Source organism: Trachurus trachurus (assembly GCF_905171665.1).
Source record: "Trachurus trachurus genome assembly, chromosome: 18".
Classification (NCBI taxonomy): domain Eukaryota; kingdom Metazoa; phylum Chordata; class Actinopteri; order Carangiformes; family Carangidae; genus Trachurus; species Trachurus trachurus.
This window is the reverse complement of record NC_139909.1, coordinates 2948325-2969010: the sequence shown is the minus strand read 5'-3', so window position 1 is coordinate 2969010 and position 20686 is coordinate 2948325. Positions and strand designations below refer to the sequence as shown.

Sequence of the window (20686 nt, the reverse complement as noted above, 5' to 3'; positions counted from 1 at the left end):
TGTGGTAGAAGCTCAGGAAGCATCAGAAGCATGAACCACCTCCACTGGCTCCTGTAGAAGAGACAGGATTTCATGAAGTGAAACAGTCCCAAGATAACATCCAAACATCATGAGCAGCTCGTTGTTATTAAAGAGGATGTTAAATTCTACTGAATGAAAGCTGTTGTTAAAGGGATAGTTCACCCTAGAATGATATTTCGCTCATTATCTACTCACCCTCATGTTGACTAAGGGCTGGAAGAATTATCAGAGTCCACCGTCCCTTCTCGTTACAGGGGGTCTCGGCGTAGCAGTGCATTTCAATGCAACGGTTGCAAAGGGACACCGGAGCTCTTCGTAAAAAAACACACACAAAAAAACATCCAAATACCTCCATGATGCTCGTATGTAATGTCCGTCTTGTGCTGAAGCCCCAAATTGCGTAATTGTCCCGAAAAATAAATAAATAAGTCTATATTTTAAGCTTGTTTGTAGCGGAAGCTTCTCGTCTTCTTCTTCTTCTCCTCTTCCTGGTCCGTCCAAATATCGCGTGATTTGCGCCGGCGCCAGTGCGGTTACTGCGAATCACGCGATATTTGGACGGACCAGGAAGAGGAGAAGAAGAAGAAGACAAGAAGCTTCCGCTACAAACAAGCTTAAAATATAGACTTATTTATTTATTTTTCGGGACAATTACGCAATTTGGGGCTTCAGCACAAGACGGACATTACATACGGGCATCATGGAGGTATTTGGATGTTTTTTTGTGTGTGTTTTTTTACGAAGAGCTCCGGTGTCCCTTTGCAACCGTTGCATTGAAATGCACTGCTACGCCGAGACCCCCTGTAACTAAGAGAAGGGACGGTGGACTCTGATAATTCTTCCAGCCCTTAGTCAACATGAGGGTGAGTAGATAATGAGCGAAATATGATTCTAGGGTGAACTATCCCTTTAATAAACTCAGGCAGCACGCCTCTGTCTGGGAAACACTGACTCACAAGAACCTGTTTGTTTTCATTAGATGATGATGTCCAGCGTGGTCTCTTCCACCGTTGTCCCGAAGGCTGGAGTAAATTCAGTCGTCGCTGTTTCAAGTTCATCCGCAAGGAGTTGTCCTGGGCTGACGCTGAGGTAATTAGAGGAACTTCTGGGTTCTTGTACATCTGCTGAGTTTATCCTGCTGCACCTCTGGTTTGTATTTGCCTCCAACGTCCCAGTGCAGTGGTGAGACTGGAAATATTAATAAGAGCCCATGCAAGAGCAGGTTCTGTCACATCTGGTGATTTGACTTTTTCCAAACAGTTGTAGGTGATGAAGGTGTTAGTGTTGTATCTGACAAAATGACTAAAGGACAAACAAGCTACTGTCAGCATGCTAACAGTTAAACTAATGTTTGGCAGGTTTAATCTTTAGTGTAGCTTGTTAGCATGTAGCTAGTTAGCACAAAACAGAACATAGAGATGATCTCAGTAGTTTTTCATTTATTTCGTCATGAAGTCTGGGACGTATCAAAAGTTTCATCTGATGTGGATGCTAAAGCATTAGCTTAGCTTAGCTCATCTTAGCTGGTGACCCCAGTGAAGTCCTGGTCACGTCTTCTCTTCTGTATCATCTCTGAAAATCACATCTGTCTGTCCGTCTCCTCTGTAGAAAAACTGTCAGACCAACGACGCAAACCTGGCGTCGGTCCAGGACTTGGAGGATTATCAATTCATTCAGACTCTGACTCGGACAAACATTCAGAATGATACACTGACTTGGATTGGAGGCTCCAACGCTCAACAGGTAACTCACCACAAACAGTCACAAGATGTTTCTGATAGAACCACTCACTAACAACCTCTGTCCTGTCGTCTCTCGTCCTCTAGGAAGACGTTTGGCTCTGGAGCGACGGCAAAAACTTCAGCTATACCAAATGGTGTCCAGGAAAACCAAACAATTTCCTTTGGCGACAGCACTGTCTCATGATGAATTATGGAGGTAAATCTCAACACGTTTCAGTTGTGACAGTTGAAGGGACGATGAAGACTCTGTGTTGATGCTTCCTGCTGTTGCAGCACAGTGGTGGAGTTTATTACACTTCATTTATATTTTACTGTTAGCATGTTAGCCGTTGGATATTTTACACACTGATGACAGAGTGCTTTAAACAACAACTGTTCTGGGAAAACACACTCCTTTAATCCCCTTGTTTTTTTTCCTGATTTCCTGTTTTTCCTTCTGTTCACAGTCTTCAACTGCTGGAACGACAAGCCGTGTTCACACCATCACCCGTCAGTCTGTGCCAGAAGTGCATGAAGGAGCTGACCCCAGATCAGCTGTGACCCACACTCACCTGTCCTCAGGTGTCGTCAGTGTGTTGTGTAATCACATGTGTGTAATTCTCTGCTGTAACGCTGTTAAAGGGAGGAAACGACAAGTAAACAGAAGCTGAAGGAAACTGAACGTGTTGAGGAAAGAAGGCTTTTAGCAAAATGTGATGAATAAACATGAAACATTGAAACACGCTGGTCTCAGAGTCTTTGTCAACACTTTAAACATTCCTTCTTCGGCTCAAGTAGCACATTTGTTCGGTGTAGTGGCTGTGGACATCAGCGACATTGTCCCTAACAATGATGGCGTGCTGCTGAATTGTCCCAGCTCTTACTATCTTTAGAAATAATATAAAATATCCATCAGGACACGTGAGCATGTGACAAATAAACCAAACCTACACCCGAGTGATTCACCTCACAGAGTAAACTGATGCACGAAGCTTAATCAAACTGTGTGATACTCGTTGACTTGTTCAAAGTCCTGGTTGGCTCAACACACAATGGCTGAATTATTGACTGTAACATCAGAGAGCCAGTGTTTCCTTTAGAGGAGGTCAGAGTTTACTTTGACTGTGAAACTGGATTAGGGCGTCGATGCACCTGTGTTAGCCCTGGATAAATACCAGTGAAATTAACCATACCCATCTGATCCCGGATCTGTCTTTCGATAATTTGAATCCAGTTATGTAAATGATGTCGCCTGACTTTTCGTCTTTGTTGTTTGCGACGTCGTTCAAGGTATTTAAGAGCAGGTTCTCTCTGAAGGTCTCTCTGCAGCAGGTTTGCTTCAGACTCACACTCTTCATCACCTCCAGTGAACCCTGAGCCCTCTCCCTGACTCCAGCTCGTCACCGTCTTGCACATCTGCACCGTCCATCATGAAGATGCTGATGTTGTCTCTGTTGATTTGTGCCATGCTGGCTCAGACTCGAGCTCTCTCTCTTCCACCACATCCAGAACCAAGTGAGTGTTTGGCGTACAGCTCCTCATTAATAACACTGTTTAGTAATAATAATGTTTTTTCTATGTCACCACCTGCCATGCTGGCTCAGACTCGAGCTGCAGGTGAGTGATTTCTGAGAAAACATGGAGGCAACACACTAAAAAATGTTGGGTTATTTCTGTAACCCAATTTCTGAGTTATTGGTGTTGAGTTAAATTTTTGGGTTATTTTTCCAGAGTGTAACCCATTTTTAGGGTTATAGGCTATGAATTTAACCAAATTCCTGGGTTGATCAAGTAATTGGGTTATTTTTCAGTGAAACAGTTGAATATTATAACCCAAACTGTTGGGTTAAAATACCCCAAAAAAGGGATTCGTCCTTATCTGAACCAGCAGTTGGGTTAAAATTGGGTTATTTTTTAACCCAACTGTTTTTAGTGTGAAGTTATTGGCAAACTGTGATATGATCCAGATCAATAAGGGTGAAATTAGTGTGGAAATGATTTTCCTCCTGTTTATCTCCAGCTCTTCCACCACTTCCAAATGTTCCTACCACAGCAGAGGAACTACCAAGTGAGTGTTTGGCGTACAGCTCCTCATTAATAATACTGTTCAGTAATGATAATGTTTTTTCTATGTCACCACCTGGCTTGTTAACTTTCATGCAGCCATTCCCCTCATGGACTATGGAGTCGACATGCGAAACCCAGGTCAGTGGTTATTATCGATTCAGAGAGAAAGTAGTTTTATTTTAACGCAACAAGTAGAACATTTTTGTCTAATACTCATGTGTTATTTGACCGCATGCAGATTATGACCTCATACAGGACAAGGGTAAGTGGTCAGTGGTTATTATTGATTCAGAGTGAAAGTAATTTTGCATTTTTAACACAAGAAGTAGAACATCTTTCTCTAATGATTTTAACTACTGATAATTTTCATGTGTTATTTGACTGCATGCAGATTATTTCAACTTTGCCCACGGACGTCACGAGTTAGGTCAGTGGTTATTATTATTGATTCAGAGTGAAAGTAGTTTTGCATTTTTAACACAAGAAGTAGAACATTTTTCTCTATTGATTTTTAACTAATGATAATAATCATGTGTTATTTGACCGCATGCAGATTTTCCCAACATACCGCTATTCCGACATGCAAACGTCCCACCATTCTGACAAGGCTTTCAATATAAGGAAATGTGCGTTACTCAACAGGTGACTCCCTCCTACTTATCTGGATTCTCTCTATCTATCTGTCCTGTCTAGCCTCTACCTGGTATTTTTACTCAATTTAACCAACTCCTTTCATCATCGCCTAAGCCCAACCAGCGCAAAATCTTTTGGGGAAAAAATACGCTACATACCGTCATTCTGACCAGGCCAGGCCTTGCTTGTAAAAGAGACTTTTTTTATCTCAAGCAATCTGCCTGGTAAAATAAAGGTTAAATAAAATAAAAGGAGGCAAGAAGTGCCGGAATGATGGGACGTTTGATAGAAAATTAAGTGTTGCCATTTAGACAATTAGAGGCCTATGTCTGACTGGTGGGATGTCGGAATGGCGGTTGCCCCCCCACCTTGCACACCCCTTGAGACTTGTGACCCTCTCTCCTGTATCACCAGACCACCCCCTTCCCTTTCTTTCCTTTCATTGCCCTGAGGGTTGGACAACTGCCGACACTCACTGTCTATTCTACGTCTCTACACCGATGGGTTGGGATGAGGCCGAGGTGATCATCATCAGCATGAAATATCAACTATACAAAACATAATGCCAATGTCGACACAGCTCATCAATGTTGCATGGATGGATGGATATTTTTATTGCTCACCCAACTTTGTTCTTCTCCACTGTAGAGCCACTGCAAGTCCTTTTCAAGCGGAACCTGGGAATCTCTTGCATCACTGATGAACAGTCATCGCGCCGGTGAGATCCACGAGTTGATGAAGAAAGCCGGGAATGAGCACGGACAAGTCTGGGTCGGAGGTCACAACACAGCAGAAGTATGTAAAATCACCATTGTAGCCTACCATGTCAGGTGGTTTTGTAAATAACAACACTGTTTTAATACCAGCATCTGGTTTTTCCTCCACAGAAACCCGCCTGGACCTGGACTGATATTGGTCATCCCAGCCAATTACACCAGTGGTGCAGTGAGGGGAAGCATGAGCACCACTGCCTGATGGCAAACTATGAAGGTAAATCAACCAAAGCTGAGAGCGTGCAGCTTGACAGTGATCAAAGCAGTGTTCCCCGGGTCCTATGTTCCCCACTTTGTATGGGACAGGGGACAGGGGAACTTTTTTTCTAAAAAAGGGTCCTATGTTCCCCACTTTTCCCCAAAAGGACCTGGGGAACATGCAATTTTTGTACCCATACCTTCATAAGTGGAGTTGTGACTTTTCAGATTTTTGCCTATTTCTGAGTGAGAAGTTGAGTTGTGACTTTGACTGAGAAGTGGAATTTTCCCATTGGTTGGGTTTAGGCAATGAAGAAAGTAGTTGGTTAAGTTTAGTAAAAAGACCAGGTAGAGGTTAGACAGGCCAGATAAATAGAGAGAGTCCAGATAAGTAGAGCGAGTCAATGACCAGCAACAGCGGGGAACATAGGACCCTTTTTTTTGGAAAAAGTCCTATATTCCCCGGTAACAGTAAGGAACATAGGACCCTTTTTCAGAAAAAGGGTCCTATATGTTCCCCAGTATGTATTGCGACCGGGGAACATAGGACCCTTTTTAGGGAACCCGGGGAACATAGGACCCTTTTTCAAAAAGAGGGTCCTATATTCCCCTATGGGGGAACATAGAACTCGGGGAACATAGGACCCGGGGAACATAGGTACGCTGAAAGCGACTCACAGTTTTCTGCCTGTGACTGTGAGTGGTGACTTCCTCTGACTGCGGTCTTTGATACTTTCAGGAAACTCTTCAGGATGTTTGGCCGACAAGGACTGCGAGGCTCGGCTCCCATCTATCTGCAGCATAGTGATCATGTGAAGGCATCGGTCTCATTAGCAGAATCTGACATCTTTATTTCCTCTATCGCTGTAACGCTAACCCTAATACTAACATGTGAGGTAAACCTGAGCTGTACGGACCGTTGTTAAGAGCAGACTGTGTATATTACGGAAAAACGCAACTTTGATTCTGCAAAGTGAACTCTTCTTTGTTCTCTGGTGCAATATTAAAAACATGAAGCATTGAAACAATGTTTTTGTGGGTCTGATGTTCCTCGACAGACAATGATAGAAGCTACAAAACTGTGGGTTTTCAAGCTCTGAACATCACTTAGAGTATTCTATTGGTAACACTTTACAATAAGGGTCCCTTAATTAACGTTAGTTAGTACATTATTAAGCATTAATTAACTGTTTACAAATATATTAACAATCATTATTATGTATTACTTAGGGTTAGGAAACACAGCAGTTAATTAACGTTTACTACTTAAAGTTAGTTAATAAATTAAAAGTTGAATAATGTAATTAGTTATCATTATGTATTTATTACTCAGCATTAATTAACACATTAGTTTATATATTAATGCTTAACAATGTACTAACTAACGTTAATTTAGGGACCGTTATTGTAAAGTGCTACCATTTTATTTTTTCAACAAAGATAATACACATTTTTCTAACTGATCTTTGGTCAGTTAGAAAATTAGAAAAAGAAAAACAGAGTTTTGTGCTGTTCAGCTGTAGAAATGTCAGGATGATGAATCTGAGACTGAGCCGACAGACGGATCAGTTCCTGAGAAGGACCTGCAGTACCGCTCTGTGAACACCAGGTGGCATTAGACTGATGGTGGTTTCTCCCCATCTTCTTTTCTTCTTTTTCTCTGCCATCCAGTCCTCCCATTAAGCTGGCCTGCTCTCCCTGCCTCCCTTGCCTACCAGAAGCTTCCTCCTTCAGCTGTTATTAACATTTCCATGTTTCTCACATTCTCTGTTATAAATTGTTTTCTTGTCTGTAACAACATCTCTGTCCCGTCTGTCCGTTTGGGTGAGGGATCCCTCCTCTGTTGCTCACCCTGAGGTTTCTCAGATTTTTCCCTGTTAAAAGGGTTTTCCATGGAGTTTTTCCTCAGTCAATGTGAGGGTCTAAGGCGAAAGGATGTTGTTATGATGCCATTGAGACAAACTGTTTGTAAAAACGGGCTATACAAATAAAATTGCCTTGCCTTGCCTTTATTTTTGTTTTTCCAAATGCACCTCATCATTTCAGTGTTGGTACAAAAGAAGAGCCAGAAACAGTCACAGTGTCAGTGTACACAACCAACGACTGAGCGAACTTGATTAGGTTACACTGTAAAACAAAAACATGAAGACCAGAGCTCGGCCCTTCCTGGCAGCTGCTTATCATAGATATTGATTATTGTTTTTTGGGGGGGTTTTTTACTGCGAGGGGGCATGGTACGTTCATGAGTCCAGCCCAGATACTTCTACATCTGGATTGACTCTGGCTGTTTATGGGCCGGACCCGGGCCAGAGAAAACACAACCATGTGGACCGGATTTATAGACTGAAATAACCCAGAACTATTGAATCTGTTTTTTTCAAGTATGTATATTGTAAAATGTATTTTTCTTAAAGCCAAAGTAAATACAACAACAACAACAACAACAACAGGCCGTTCAGCACAGTGTGACATCACAGTGGCATCATGCAAATGTTTGTGCACCCCTGGTTTAAATGTCTGTTAATGTGAACAGTTCATCAAGGTGAAGATGAAATGATCTCCAAAACATGAAACACTCCTATTTTAATCAATACCAGTACTTATTATTTTTAGTTTTCTACAGTTTCAGAATGAAAAGGGGAGACTTGAGCTCTCAGATAACTTTGACCAAGGTATCAGACAAGATATTTACTACTAGCTACTAACTTTGCAGGGGGGCCAAACCTTTGCTGAGGGCCCCTTTTCCTTTTCTGTCAGTTTGAAAAAGGAAAATAAATATTACATATAATATATAAGTAAATATGTCATCTATAACTTTATGTCTTTTGGAGATAATTTCATATTCCATTGTTCACATTAAAGCAGAAGTAAGTGGTCCGGTTGTTTTCGCTAATGCTGCGTTCCAGGTAGGCTTTTGAAATCGTAAATTACAGCTTCAAGTCACAACTTACGACTTTGTAGCGTTCCAGGCAACCCACTCATGTTTTTCCGACCTGTTTTACCGGTGAAAGTCACTATAACGGCCACTCGTAACTTCTGACCGGTGAACTCGTACCAGATCGAACTGGTACGACTTCACGGTCGGAAAAATACGAGTTTCCTTGAACGCACCATAACAGTCCTCGTCGCTACGTCGCCACATTCACAGCGTTCCTTGGCTGCACACACAGCCCTGCATGCCGTTCTCTCTCCTCATTGGATAAAAACTGTAGGATACGATAAATGTTTTCTCTTCGGCTCAGAGCAGAGCAGAGTGACTGACAGACCCCCGTTTCAGTCCAAACACTCTATGTAAGTGATTGCTGTCGGAAGATATAACTATTTAAGACTTATATTAACACAAATATATCACTTACTTCTGCTTTAACAGACATTTGGACCAGGGGTGCTCGTACATCACTGAATTAACCACAAATCACAAGTCTGAGATGATCAGGCTACAATTACTATGTTATAGACACAGACTTTATTTATTTAATACAGTTTGAACTGAGCCACTTACATAGCCTAAAGCTGAGCAGGGGTGTCACATTTTGTCATTGAGAATAATTAGCATGCAGGGTGATGATGAGATGAGGTGTTTTGTGGCCACAAACTTCCTGTCATGTTTCTCTTATCGACTCTAATGTGATTTCCTTTTTTCATTTCCGGTTACAGTTGTCAAAAAAAAACAAAAAAAAAAACACACGTGTTACGTTCAATGTTTGCTCAGAAATTACAAAATCACAAACGTGTGGGAATAGAAAACTTCAGACATTGGTGGAACAACAACAGAAAGTAACAACAGCAGCGTGTTTACAATGTGTTGAACTCTTGAAAGCCCGACTGTCTATTCAGGTTGCGTCATTCACTCTTTGCACCGAGAAGGGAGGAGACGTGGAAAGTCTTTTTTTTTTTTTTTTTTTACCCAACGACATTGAACGCGTCATACGTAGGAGCGCTTGTGAATGAGCAGCAGCGGCTCAGTGGAGGCAGCGGGGCGCTCGGACCTGGACCTGTGTGCAGTCGCTCTCTTTCCTTTGTTTTTCGCCGCCACGGGAGTCTGACCTGAGTGTTTTGTGGGTATGAGTCCTTGTGTCCTGCTGGTTTCCGCTCTGCTGTCGTGTTGTACAGGTAAAAACACACCTTTACACCTTTACCTGCTCTCAGTTTCTTTATTATTTCGCATGGAGGTATGTTTAGTATCTTTAGAGCTGTGGTAGACAGTAGCCTATTTGTCCGTATGAAAGTGAGTGTGTGTGTGTTTGAAAACACGATCAGCGTTATCAAAGTGTTGTTGTTTGCACGTGACGTCAAACCTCTTTTATTTTGAAGGGTACAAACATTTACTGAAGTGAATTTGCGTCACACTTTGACGTCTTATTAGATTGTTAAGAGGAAGGGAGGAACTGAAACTTCACATGCTTATTTGTGTGTTTGTTTACAGTTCACTGCACACTGTAGCCTAGTGTGTGTTGGTTGTGATTTGTCAGATACTATCTAACTATCTTATCTAAGTTTCAGGTTAAATGAGGTGTAGCTAAAACAAAACATGTCAGTAGGCCTAATGTTTGGTTTGTTGTTTGTTTATTGACAACCAACTGATTGTGTAAATCACTAGATATGAACATTCATTCACTCCTTCTCCTTCTTCTTTGGTCTACATTGCAAAAACCCAAAATCTTTCCAAGAATATTTATCTTATTTCTTGTCAAAGTGTCTAATTTCTACTCAACATTAACCTCTTTCCACTTAAAATAAGACTCATCACCTAAAAATGATCTTGTTTTTAGATGATTTTTACTTGTTTCAAACAAATTTTCACTTGAAATAAGTAGAAAAATCTGCCAGTGAAATCAAGTTTTTTTGTGCTTGTAATAAGAAAGAAAAACTTGATCTATCAGATAATTTTTTCTTCACTTATTTCAAGTGAAAATATGCTTGAAAGAAGTAAAAAGTGTCTAAAAATAAGATACTTTTAATGTGATGAGTCTTATTTTAAGTATAATGAGATTGTTTCGACTAGAAATAAGACAAATGTTCTTGGTAAGAGTTTGAGTTTTTGCAGTGTAAGTCAGACCTCAGACTTTGATTCCAGTTTTCAGTCAGTAGACTGCTGTATGCCGTTGACTGATGGTCCAACAAGAACTGTTGTTCCTCTGGCCCTTCTGGACTCTGGGTTTGAGCCCGATAGTCCTCTTCAGTCCACTCTCTGTATTTCGTGTGTATAAAGTGGTGACTTATCCCCACTCCATAAAAACCATTGCAGGAATGCTGCTCTGCTGGTCCCACCCTGGCTGTGCTTGGCACCAGAACAAGAGGAGTCAGATCAGTTTTATTATGGGAAATAAAATCAGGGCACTGTTCTTCTTACTATTATTATTCTTGGAGAGCAGGTCGAGACAAAACACAAACGTGTCAGTAGGAGGTTTGTGGTCACAGATCCAGACTCTGGACCAATAAACCGAGTCATTATCATGCTTTAACTGGGTATGAATGAGCACAGATAAGGAGAGAGGACAGAGTTGCATCATGGGATGTTTGCCCTGCCGCCCACAGTGTGTTTCTGTGTTGGGCAAGAAGTTGTCTCCAGTTAGAAAAGTTTGAGTTTTTTCTCCACAGGGAAACGTCTCTGTTCTGTTGGTTGTGAAATTATTATTCTAAAGTGGAAAAGAAAAAAAACAACAGGTTCCTGTTGTCACAAACAGAAAATACTTTGTGCGATTGTGCGACCTGCAGTAACAGTTTGACTCTGAGCCAAATGTTGCGTGAGCTTTAGTAATGTGGTTCTAGTCGGATGAGGTTCCTGGGTTTTTTTTTAATGGAAATGTACTGTTTTTTTTTTTTTTAATGGAAATGTACTGGCAGTTAACAGCTGCAATGCGGCAGTGTTGTTATCTCGGACCTGGACCTGTGTGCAGTCGCTCTCTTTCCTTTGTTTTTCGCCGCCACGGGAGTCTGACCTGAGTGTTTTGTGGGTATGAGTCCTCGTGTCCTGCTGGTTTCCGCTCTGCTGTCGTGTTGTACAGGTAAAAACACACCTTTACACCTTTACCTGCTCAGACAGGTGTGAGCCTCACTGTACTGAGTTTCTTTATTATTTCGTATGGATGTATGTTTAGTATCTTTAGAGCTGTGGTAGTAGCCTATTTGTCTGTATGAAAGTGAGTGTGTGTGTTTTTTTCGAAGGGGACAAACATTTACTGAAGTGAATTTGCGTCACACTTTGACGTCTTATTAGATTGTTAAGAGGGAAGGGAGGAACTGTAACTTCACGTGCTTATTTGTGTGTTTGTTTACAGTTCACTGCACACTGTAGCCTAGTGTGTGTTGGTTGTGATTTGTCAGATACTATCTAACTATCTTATCTAAGTTTCAGGTTTATGTCAGTAATGTTTGGTTTGTTGTTTGTTTATTGACAACCAACTGATTGTGTAAATCACTGGATATGAACATTCATTCACTTCTTCTTCTTTGGTCTACACTGCAAAAACCCCAAATCTTTCCAAGAATATTTGTCTTATTTCTTGTCAAAGTGTCTAATTTCTACTCAATACTAACCTCTTTCCACTTAAAGCAGCACTAAAGAACTTTCAGTTTTGGTTGAGTTTGGCGGCGCCAGTGGCCCAAAGCGGTAGTGTTTTGCCTGAAGGAAGACTCCATTTCCCATGAGCACCAGCGCGTAGCGCCGTAAACATCCTGATCTCCCGGTGCATGGAAATTAACAAAAGACGTCCAAACTAAGTTTCTGTTTCCAGCAGATCATTTCTCAGTAAACACACATACACAATCCGACAGAAAGGTGCCGCATTGCTGCTCCCTCCTTGTCGTGACTCGCAAAAGTGAAAGTGAAACTTAAGTGAGAGCCGGTTTCCTACCATGCTCCTCAAAGCTGCTTAGTGCCAGTGAAGGCGATACAGACCATAATGATACAGACCCCCTCAGGCCATGACAGAGGTGTCATTCAACCTGTTGTAAGTCGATGTACTATCACAAAAGTTATGAAAATATTATATGAAGGTTGAAAAGTTCCTTAGTGTTGGTTTAAAATAAGACTCATCACCTAAAAATGATCTTGTTTTTAGATGATTTTCACTTCTTTCAAACAAATTTTCACCTGAAATAAGTAGAAAAATCTGCCAGTGAAATCAAGTTTTTTTGTGCTTGTAATAAGAAAGAAAAACTTGATCTATCAGATAATTTTTTCTTCACTTATTTCAAGTGAAAATATGCTTGAAAGAAGTAAAAAGTGTCTAAAAATAAGATACTTTTAATGTGATGAGTCTTATTTTAAGTATAATGAGATTGTTTCGACTAGAAATAAGACAAATGTTCTTGGTAAGAGTTTGAGTTTTTGCAGTGTAAGTCAGACCTCAGACTTTGATTCCAGTTTTCAGTCAGTAGACTGCTGTATGCCGTTGACTGATGGTCCAACAAGAACTGTTGTTCCTCTGGCCCTTCTGGACTCTGGGTTTGAGCCCGATAGTCCTCTTCAGTCCACTCTCTGTATTTCGTGTGTATAAAGTGGTGACTTATCCCCACTCCATAAAAATCATTGCAGGAATGCTGCTCTGCTGGTCCCACCCTGGCTGTATTTGGCACCAGAACAAGAGGAGTCAGATCAGTTTTATTATGGGAAATAAAATCAGGGCACTTTTCTTACTTTTTTTCATTTTTTTAAAAAACTTTATTGTGTTCAAAATGTACATACATTCTCAAACAGGAAACTGTTGCATTCTTCCTCTTTTTTTCGAAGACATAACTTTTCTTACAATAAAAATAGAAAATTAAATCTACAAGGCTTAGTACTGAATAAGTAAATAGCTAGTTTAAATGTGTGAAAAAAATAAAATAAAATAAAAATAAAAGGTATAACACAAGTTGGCACTTTTCTTACTATTATTATTCTTGGAGAGCAGGTCGAGACAAAACAGAAATGTGTCAGTAGGAGGTTTGTGGTCACAGATCCAGACTCTGCACCAATAAACCAAGTCATTATCATTCTTTAACTGGGTATGAATGAGCACAGATAAGGAGAGAGGACAGAGTTGCATCATGGGATGTTTGCCCTGCCGCCCACAGTGTGTTTCTGTGTTGGGCAAGAAGTTGTTTCCAGTTAGAAAAGTTTGAGTTTTTTCTCCACAGGGAAACGTCTCTGTTCTGTTGGTTGTGAAATTATTATTCTAAAGTGGAAAAAAAAAAAAAAACAGGTTCCTGAGACAGAAAATACTTTGTGCGATTGTGCGACCTGCAGTAACAGTTTGACTCTGAGCCAAATGTTGCGTGAGCTTTAGTAATGTGGTTCTAGTCGGATGAGGTTCCTGGGTTTTTTTTTTTAATGGAAATGTACTGTGTGTTTTTTTTAATGGAAATGTACTGGCGGTTAACAGCTGCAATGCGGCAGTGTTGTTATCTGATGCTGCCTCTCCTGCTAATGATTGGTTGAGTCACTTCAGGTAAAGATAAAGACATGCAAGTGAAGTGTTTGGACTGAATGGCATTGGATTAAAGGGAAGACTGAGCAACAGAGGCCATGAAGCTTCTATGGTCATAAGTAGCAAAGTTCACATTGAGTGCGTTTACATGGTCAACAAAACTCTGATATATCTGATTAAGACAATACTTTGATTAAGAAACTACCATTTAAACTGTGATATCTGATTACTTTAATCCAGTTAAGGTCATAGTCGAAGTAAACTTCTACAACAGGTGGGATATTCCTGTTTTAATCGCGTTATCAAACACATGCACACACCTTCATTGCAATATCAATGTTTTGTGGGAGTTTCGCTGCATTTTCATACACAGCAACGGGTCAACCGTTTTATGACAAACTAAGAGGTCTTGCATGATCAGAGAAGGTTTCGTCACATGGCTTCAAAGAAAAGAAAAGAGCTCATTTCTGTGCAATATTTGATGTGATTTTAAGTAGAAAATGAAGATGAAATGAAATGAGGATGGTGTGACGTAGGCCTGCAGACGTGCCATTAATCCATCTATGCTCTGTAACATTTAAAATGGGAACATGTAAACACCTCAATCAGAATATTGTCTTACTCTGAATAAGGTCAATGGTCAGATTGCTACTGTCCATGTGAACGTAGTCACTGTGATAATGTGAAATGATGAAACAATGTGGGAATGAATCGAATTAATCTTCTTCTTGCAGGTGAATCTCCAGCGCTTGATCCACCGGAGAGAGTTCACGATATAAAGCGGGTCGTGGCCTTTGCTGGTGGAAACACCCTCCTCCCATGTTCAGTCAAGAACCCTGACGGGGGAGATTTCCCAACCGTAGAGTGGTCCAAGGAAGGCCTGAAGCCAAACATCGTCTTCCTGTTCCGGGATGGCTGCGAAACCCATGAGATGAAGAACCTGGCCTTCGAGCACCGGACCAGCTTCGTCATGAAGAACCTCAAAGATGGAAACGTCTCGTTGAGGATTTCTGACGTGCAGCTGACCGATGCCGGGATATACAAGTGCATGAAGATCTGGCCGAAGTCCCGTCCACACATCACCCTCGTGGAGCTTGTTGTGGGTACGTCTGGTCCACAACAGTCGCCTATACAAGAGTCCATATGAGTTCTGCACAGGCCTGAAAGTTTGGTCCTGGTTCCAGGTGGATCCATTCAGTCCTGAGTCTGATCTCACCTGACCATGCCCGATCTGTTAAAGCAGAAGTCAGCGATCCGGTGGTTTTGTCTAACTTCCTGTCAGCCGATGGAGTTAGCAGTCCCCGCCCTCGTCCCTACGTCACCACATTCAGGCGCATCCCTTGGCTGCACACACAGAGAGGACTGCCCCTTTATGCCGTTCTCTCTCCTCATTGGATAAAGGTTGTAGGATACAAGGAAAGTTTTCTCCTCGGCTTACAGCAGAGCAGAGTGACTGACAGACCCGTGTTTCAGACCAAACACTCTATAGAAGTGATTGCTGTCGGAAGATAGTTCTATTTAAAGCAGAAGTAAGGTGAATGTTTGTGTTAATCTAAGTCTTAAATAGTTATATCTTCCGACAGCAATCACTTCTATAGAGTGTTTGGTCCGAAACACGGGTCTGTCAGTCCCTCTGCTCTGCTGTAAGCCGAGGAGAAAACTTCTTGTATACTTCCTTGTATCCTACAACCTTTATCCAATGAGGAGAGAGAACGGCATAAAGGGGCAGTCCTCTCTGTGTGTGCAGCCAAGGGATGCGCGTGAATGTGGTGACATAGAGACGAGGGCGGGGACTGCTAACTCCATCTGCTGACAGGAAGTTAGACAAAACCACCTGATCGCTTACTTCTGCTTTAAGACTTATATTAAAACAAACAGTCCGCTTACCTCTGCTTTAAGCCAAAACACCTTTTTGTTGCTGTCAAAAAGCTTGACCAACTTCAAATTAGAGCCTTAAATCAGCAGAAGTTTTTAATTGTTTTGTCTGGACAACAAATTGAATCGAAGTCAACTGGACTTGTATTGGTCTAAGGAGACGTTTCACCTGCTGCTCTTTCATCTATACCCAAGACAGTGAACGACTCCACCTCGCATCACTCTCAACGACTGTTATGCACAAGAGATTTGAACAATGGTCAAGTGAAACTCTACCTAACCAAGTACGTTTGTGAACACACCCACAAGTACTTTCAGGAACACTCCCACAGAGGTTAAATCCCTGGGTTTTGCTCCACTGGTTGTCAGACTAGTGAGGACTAGTCAGACCGATGTATAGCGAACTGATGGAGCCCCTTGGATAAGAGGCGAAACATCTTCCTAGATAAATACAAGTCCAGTTGCCTTCGATTCAATGGTGTTGCCCAGAGATAACGATGACCTGGATGAATGGGAATATCCATAGGTTTATTGTTTTGGCATTTCATCCAGACAGAAACAGCGTCTTAGGGAGGTGAAAACAGTTTTTTTTAGAAACGAAAATCTCAAAATGCCACCCAAGGGTTTTAATGTAGACACCCAAAACGGATCTCTTGTGAAACGATGATGTCATACCCACCACTGCTCTAACCTGTGACCTTAGCCACACCGTTAGATGTATAAAATCTATCGATATAACGTAACAACAACAAAAAATAAATCGACTACTGTCTTAAATCATCATTATCGTCATATTTGCTCTGACACGACTCCCAGTCAACATTTAATCCACTTATAATGTTTAATAAGCTTTCTGTCTCCTTCTCTGTTTCTGGTGTTTAGCAGCGTTGCAGTGCGTTCACACCAGGCGCGAGTTCTCGATGTACTACAACGTTTAGAGTCGTTTTCTGCGGATTTGTGTGAATTTGGATATTTCTTGAAACAATGCTGTGTTTTTGGTGAAACTTTTTCAAAATGAACAAGACAAAGATCCTTTCTGTGTGGAGAAGGCCTTATTTTAATCATTCACCACAGAACAAGACTGAACTCTTTGGTTTCAGTTTCTCAAATGGTTTTTCTGACCTGATCAAACTCTCAGTGAGATTCTGTCTTTAATTTGCTCTTCCACCTGAAACAGGACCACACAGCTGCAGGTTTGTAGCAGTCTAGGACAGTATTGCAACAACACACTAAATAACCGGTCGTTTACCTGCGTTTCCTGAATTCATTCATAATTTCCACCCACTCAGAAGTCACTCCCTGCTCATTGTTGTTTACACAGTTTCACTCTCTGATCCTGAACTCTCCGTGGTTTCACCTGAGTCTGGAGGCGTGAGCCTGCAGTGTGTGGCTCGTTGCTGGCGGCCAACATCTGTGATCAGGTTTTTGGATGATATGGGGAACAACATTCCCTCCAAGGGCCAGATAACACAAGATGCCCATGGATGTTTTACTGTGATACGCAATGTCACCCTGACAACCAACACAACGAGGTTCAGAAATAGTTTATTACTATCATTATCAATGAATACATGATTTACGAACTAACCGAACTAAAGCTTTATCTGATGTCTCTTTACATCACAGTGTGACCTGCAGGGCTGAGCAGTTGGAGTCGAACATGTCCAGGGACACGAAGATCCTCATCCCAGGTAAACCAGAGCTTCACTTCACAGCTCCATGTTTTTTCTTCTGCCGTCTTTTATTTTGAAGGGTTGATCAATGAGAAGATCTAAAAAAAAACTCCTCAGTGTAGTTTTCCATCTCCTCTCTTAGCTTCTCTCTGGAGCTCTAGTAACAACAGGTCAGTGTCAGCCAATCAGAAGAGAGGAAGAGGCTTTGAAGCTCTCTTCTGATTGGTTGACTGTTTTATGAACGATCCCATAAAAATAGAGCAGATTTCAGAATAAAACACTCAGAGAAACCAAATCCTGCAAGTTGTTGGATGGTGGCGGGTCCAGGTGGTGGTGAGGGGACGGGGCTTTGTTGTGACATCACAAAGTGACAGGAAGGAAAGCATCTACCTTTATACTGTATGGAGCTTTAACACAAACATCTACCTTTATACTGTATGGAGCTTTAACACAAACATCTACCTTTATACTGTATGGAGCTTTAATACAAACATCTACCTTTATACTGTATGGAGCTTTAACACAAACATCTACCTTTATACTGTATGGAGCTTTAATACAAACATCTACCTTTATACTGTATGGAGCTTTAACACAAACATCTACCTTTATACTGTATGGAGCTTTAACACAAACATCTACCTTTATACTGTATGGAGCTTTAACACAAACATCTGCCTTTATACTGTACTGAGCTTTAAGTCATATTTTCCTTGGGGTGTGTTTAGTTATCAGATTGTACTTGTCTGTAACACAGTGTTTACTGTGATTTCAGTGGACTGCCTGAGGACTTCCTGCTCCTGTGCCATGGCCATGGTCGTCACTGGGACTGTCGTTGGGGCTGTTGTCTTTGCAGTCACTGCACTGACCTGTGGAGCAGTTCTCCTGTTGTGGAAGAAATGTGGCAGAACTGGTGAGTCACTGATGGAGGCTTCTCTCTGCCCGGAGGGGCAGGATGAAGTGGCTCAGTGCCAAGAACTGGGAGTCATTATAGAAAGTGAACAAACCACAGGCCCCAGATCAGTGCCACTGGGTTTGTAAACATAATGAACTTACACCAGATGTATAGGCTTCATTATCAAAAGGTGTGTTGATGGTGTGTTTTAGGCAAGGCAATTTTATTAGTATAGCCCATTTTTACAAACAGTTTGTCTCAAAGGGCTTTACATGGCACCACAACAACATCCTCTGCCCTTAGACCCTCACATCCACTGAGGGAAAACTCCATAGAAAACCCTTTTAACAGGGAGAAATCTGAGAAACCTCAGGGTGAGCAACAGAGGAGGGATCCCTCAACCAGCAGACAAGCAATAGATGTTGTATACAGACAAGAAAACAGTTTATAACACGGAATGTGGGAAACATGGAAATGTTAACAAGAGCTGATGGAGGCAGCTTCTTGGAGGAAAGGCAGGGAGAGCAGGCCAGCTTTTAAATGGGAGGAGTGAAACCACTACATAAAGGTCACATGAAAACTGGTTTGATAACTGAGATCAGGTTTTTTCCTCTGATGTGAAGATGTTACTGGTACACGTTGCAGAAAATCTCCATGATCTCATTTAGACGTTTGTTGGCAATCTGCTAAAAGCTAAAAGAACCAGGATGTTCACTGATGTAGGACTACTCTGTGATGTAAAATTAAAGTTAGTTATTAGCATGCTAACTTCAGTTAAAGAAGTAAAAGGGGTTCTTTCTACCTGTGGAGGTGGTTGTCATATTGGTTTTATTGTTATAAAACAGATGCTAAAGCTATTGTTAACTATGTAGAAAGTGCTAAACCTACACATAGCTCCTTTGAAACTGGTTCAACTACAGGGCTGCTCACACTTCTTGTCCTGTCCGACTTCTTTGAGATGTTTGCAGATTTCAAAGAACAAGACAAGATCAACATTATAATAACATTCAGTCATCCTCCAGTTAATGTCAGTTTAGTCTCGCTCGCCAGACCCTCCTCCAGAGAAGAAGGGTCTGGCTGGTCCGCCTATGATTCTGCGATCAGAGAAAAAAACACTCTGGCCGTTTGGAATTCTTTCAACCAGTCACAATCGTTGTGGTCGGCGCCGTAGCAATGATGCGCTTGCAAATTATTGCCGGTTGGAAACTGGATTTGGGTGCGCCGGTGTAATGACGGTTGACAACCGCTGACGGATATTTATTCTTTTGTTCGGTTTAACGTCGGTTGACAACAGCTGACGGATATGTCTTCTTCTGTTCGGTTCATGACACAGATGTATAATAGATCCATGGTTCGGTTCCTGTTGTTGTTTGTTGATGTTTCCCGTTACCGGGCGGACTGTGAAAGCTGCAGCATGGAGGCGGGACTTCCGCCGGGTGGCTCGTTCCGACTAATCAGAGGCTAATCGCAGCAACGCACTACCGTCAGGCCAGATTAATGTCAGTTTAACTAACAGCTTCTTTGTTTTTCACCTTGTTACAACAGACAATCAAAAACCAATGCTCAGGGAAGGATCGGCTGAAAGTGCTACCAGTGATGCGTCTGAACATCGGCTCCTCCTGAGGAACCGGACCAGCACCAGGTCACAGGATGGTCCAGCAGCAGCGCTCTCCAGCATCCACCCTCCTCCTCTTCTTCCTGCTCCTCCTACTCCTGCTCCATCAGCCCAGAGTGACCATGTAAGACCTCCTCTCCAGAGGCAGAACAGCATCACAGCCTCTGTCCCCCCTGTTGCTGCCGCCCCAAAGAAACATCCAGCTCTGATCAGTCGATCTCTGAGCATGTCTGATCCCAACCACCCCCGGACTCTACGGAGAAATTCATCAATGTCGTCCTACAGCCCTCTGAGTGAAGAGTCAGAGCCGTGACCAAAAAACAAAAACATTACTTCTGGACTTTTTTTCCCAAAGAACAAACAAGATCAACAAATGCTTCTTTTCTATCAGTCTCATCTTTTGTCTATGGTTCGTACCTGTTCGGAGTCCAGGGGTGTGTACAGGAAGTTGTAAACTGTCTCTGTCATTTCGCACTTTCACCTTTTTGGTCTTTCATGACAAATGATCTGAAACCTTTAACGTAACACTACAGTCACTTTCTTTCTAGACGAGGGGAATTTTTTCTTTTCACAGACATTTCTCGCACTATTGCTTATCTTGTATATATTAATATTGTATATATCCTGTGTGCTTTCTACTGTATGTATTTATGTTTTAATGTATTCCTACGGTTTTACTATGTGACTTGATATCAAAACTGCTTTTTACTTATTGGATTGGATGTTTGTATGAATTTTACATTTTATTAAATGTTTTCAAAGCTACTCAGTCTAATGACTCTCTTTGTGTGATTTCAGTGC

The 20686-nt window shown here is 41.7% G+C and overlaps 1 protein-coding gene across 2 annotated transcripts; it reads left to right on the top strand.

Annotated features, from left to right (window-relative positions):
- Positions 1-9407: 9407 nt before the first annotated feature.
- On the top strand, positions 9408-20644 carry LOC311001335 (butyrophilin subfamily 1 member A1-like). 2 transcript variants are annotated; one of them, XM_083992394.1, is made up of 6 exons: positions 9408-9526; positions 14562-14930; positions 17024-17234; positions 17329-17393; positions 18151-18288; positions 19816-20644. In XM_083992394.1, exons 1-6 carry the CDS (start codon positions 9478-9480, stop codon positions 20196-20198), a joined length of 1215 nt encoding a protein of 404 aa, XP_083848520.1. In that variant the 5' UTR covers positions 9408-9477; the 3' UTR covers positions 20199-20644. The 2 variants fall into 2 exon arrangements, with proteins under 2 accessions (XP_083848520.1, XP_083848519.1); XM_083992393.1 differs by lacking the exon at positions 9408-9526 and adding an exon at positions 11002-11421.
- Positions 20645-20686: the final 42 nt, after the last annotated feature.

Bases quoted from the DNA above. Each gene is read 5' to 3' on its own strand.
- LOC311001335 (XM_083992394.1), top strand. From the start codon at position 9,478: ATGAGTCCTTGTGTCCTGCTGGTTTCCGCTCTGCTGTCGTGTTGTACA. The intron at 17,235-17,328 runs GTTCAGAAATAG...TTTACATCACAG, and splicing joins CTGACAACCAACACAACGAG to TGTGACCTGCAGGGCTGAGC. The intron at 18,289-19,815 runs GTGAGTCACTGA...TTGTTACAACAG, and splicing joins GAAGAAATGTGGCAGAACTG to ACAATCAAAAACCAATGCTC.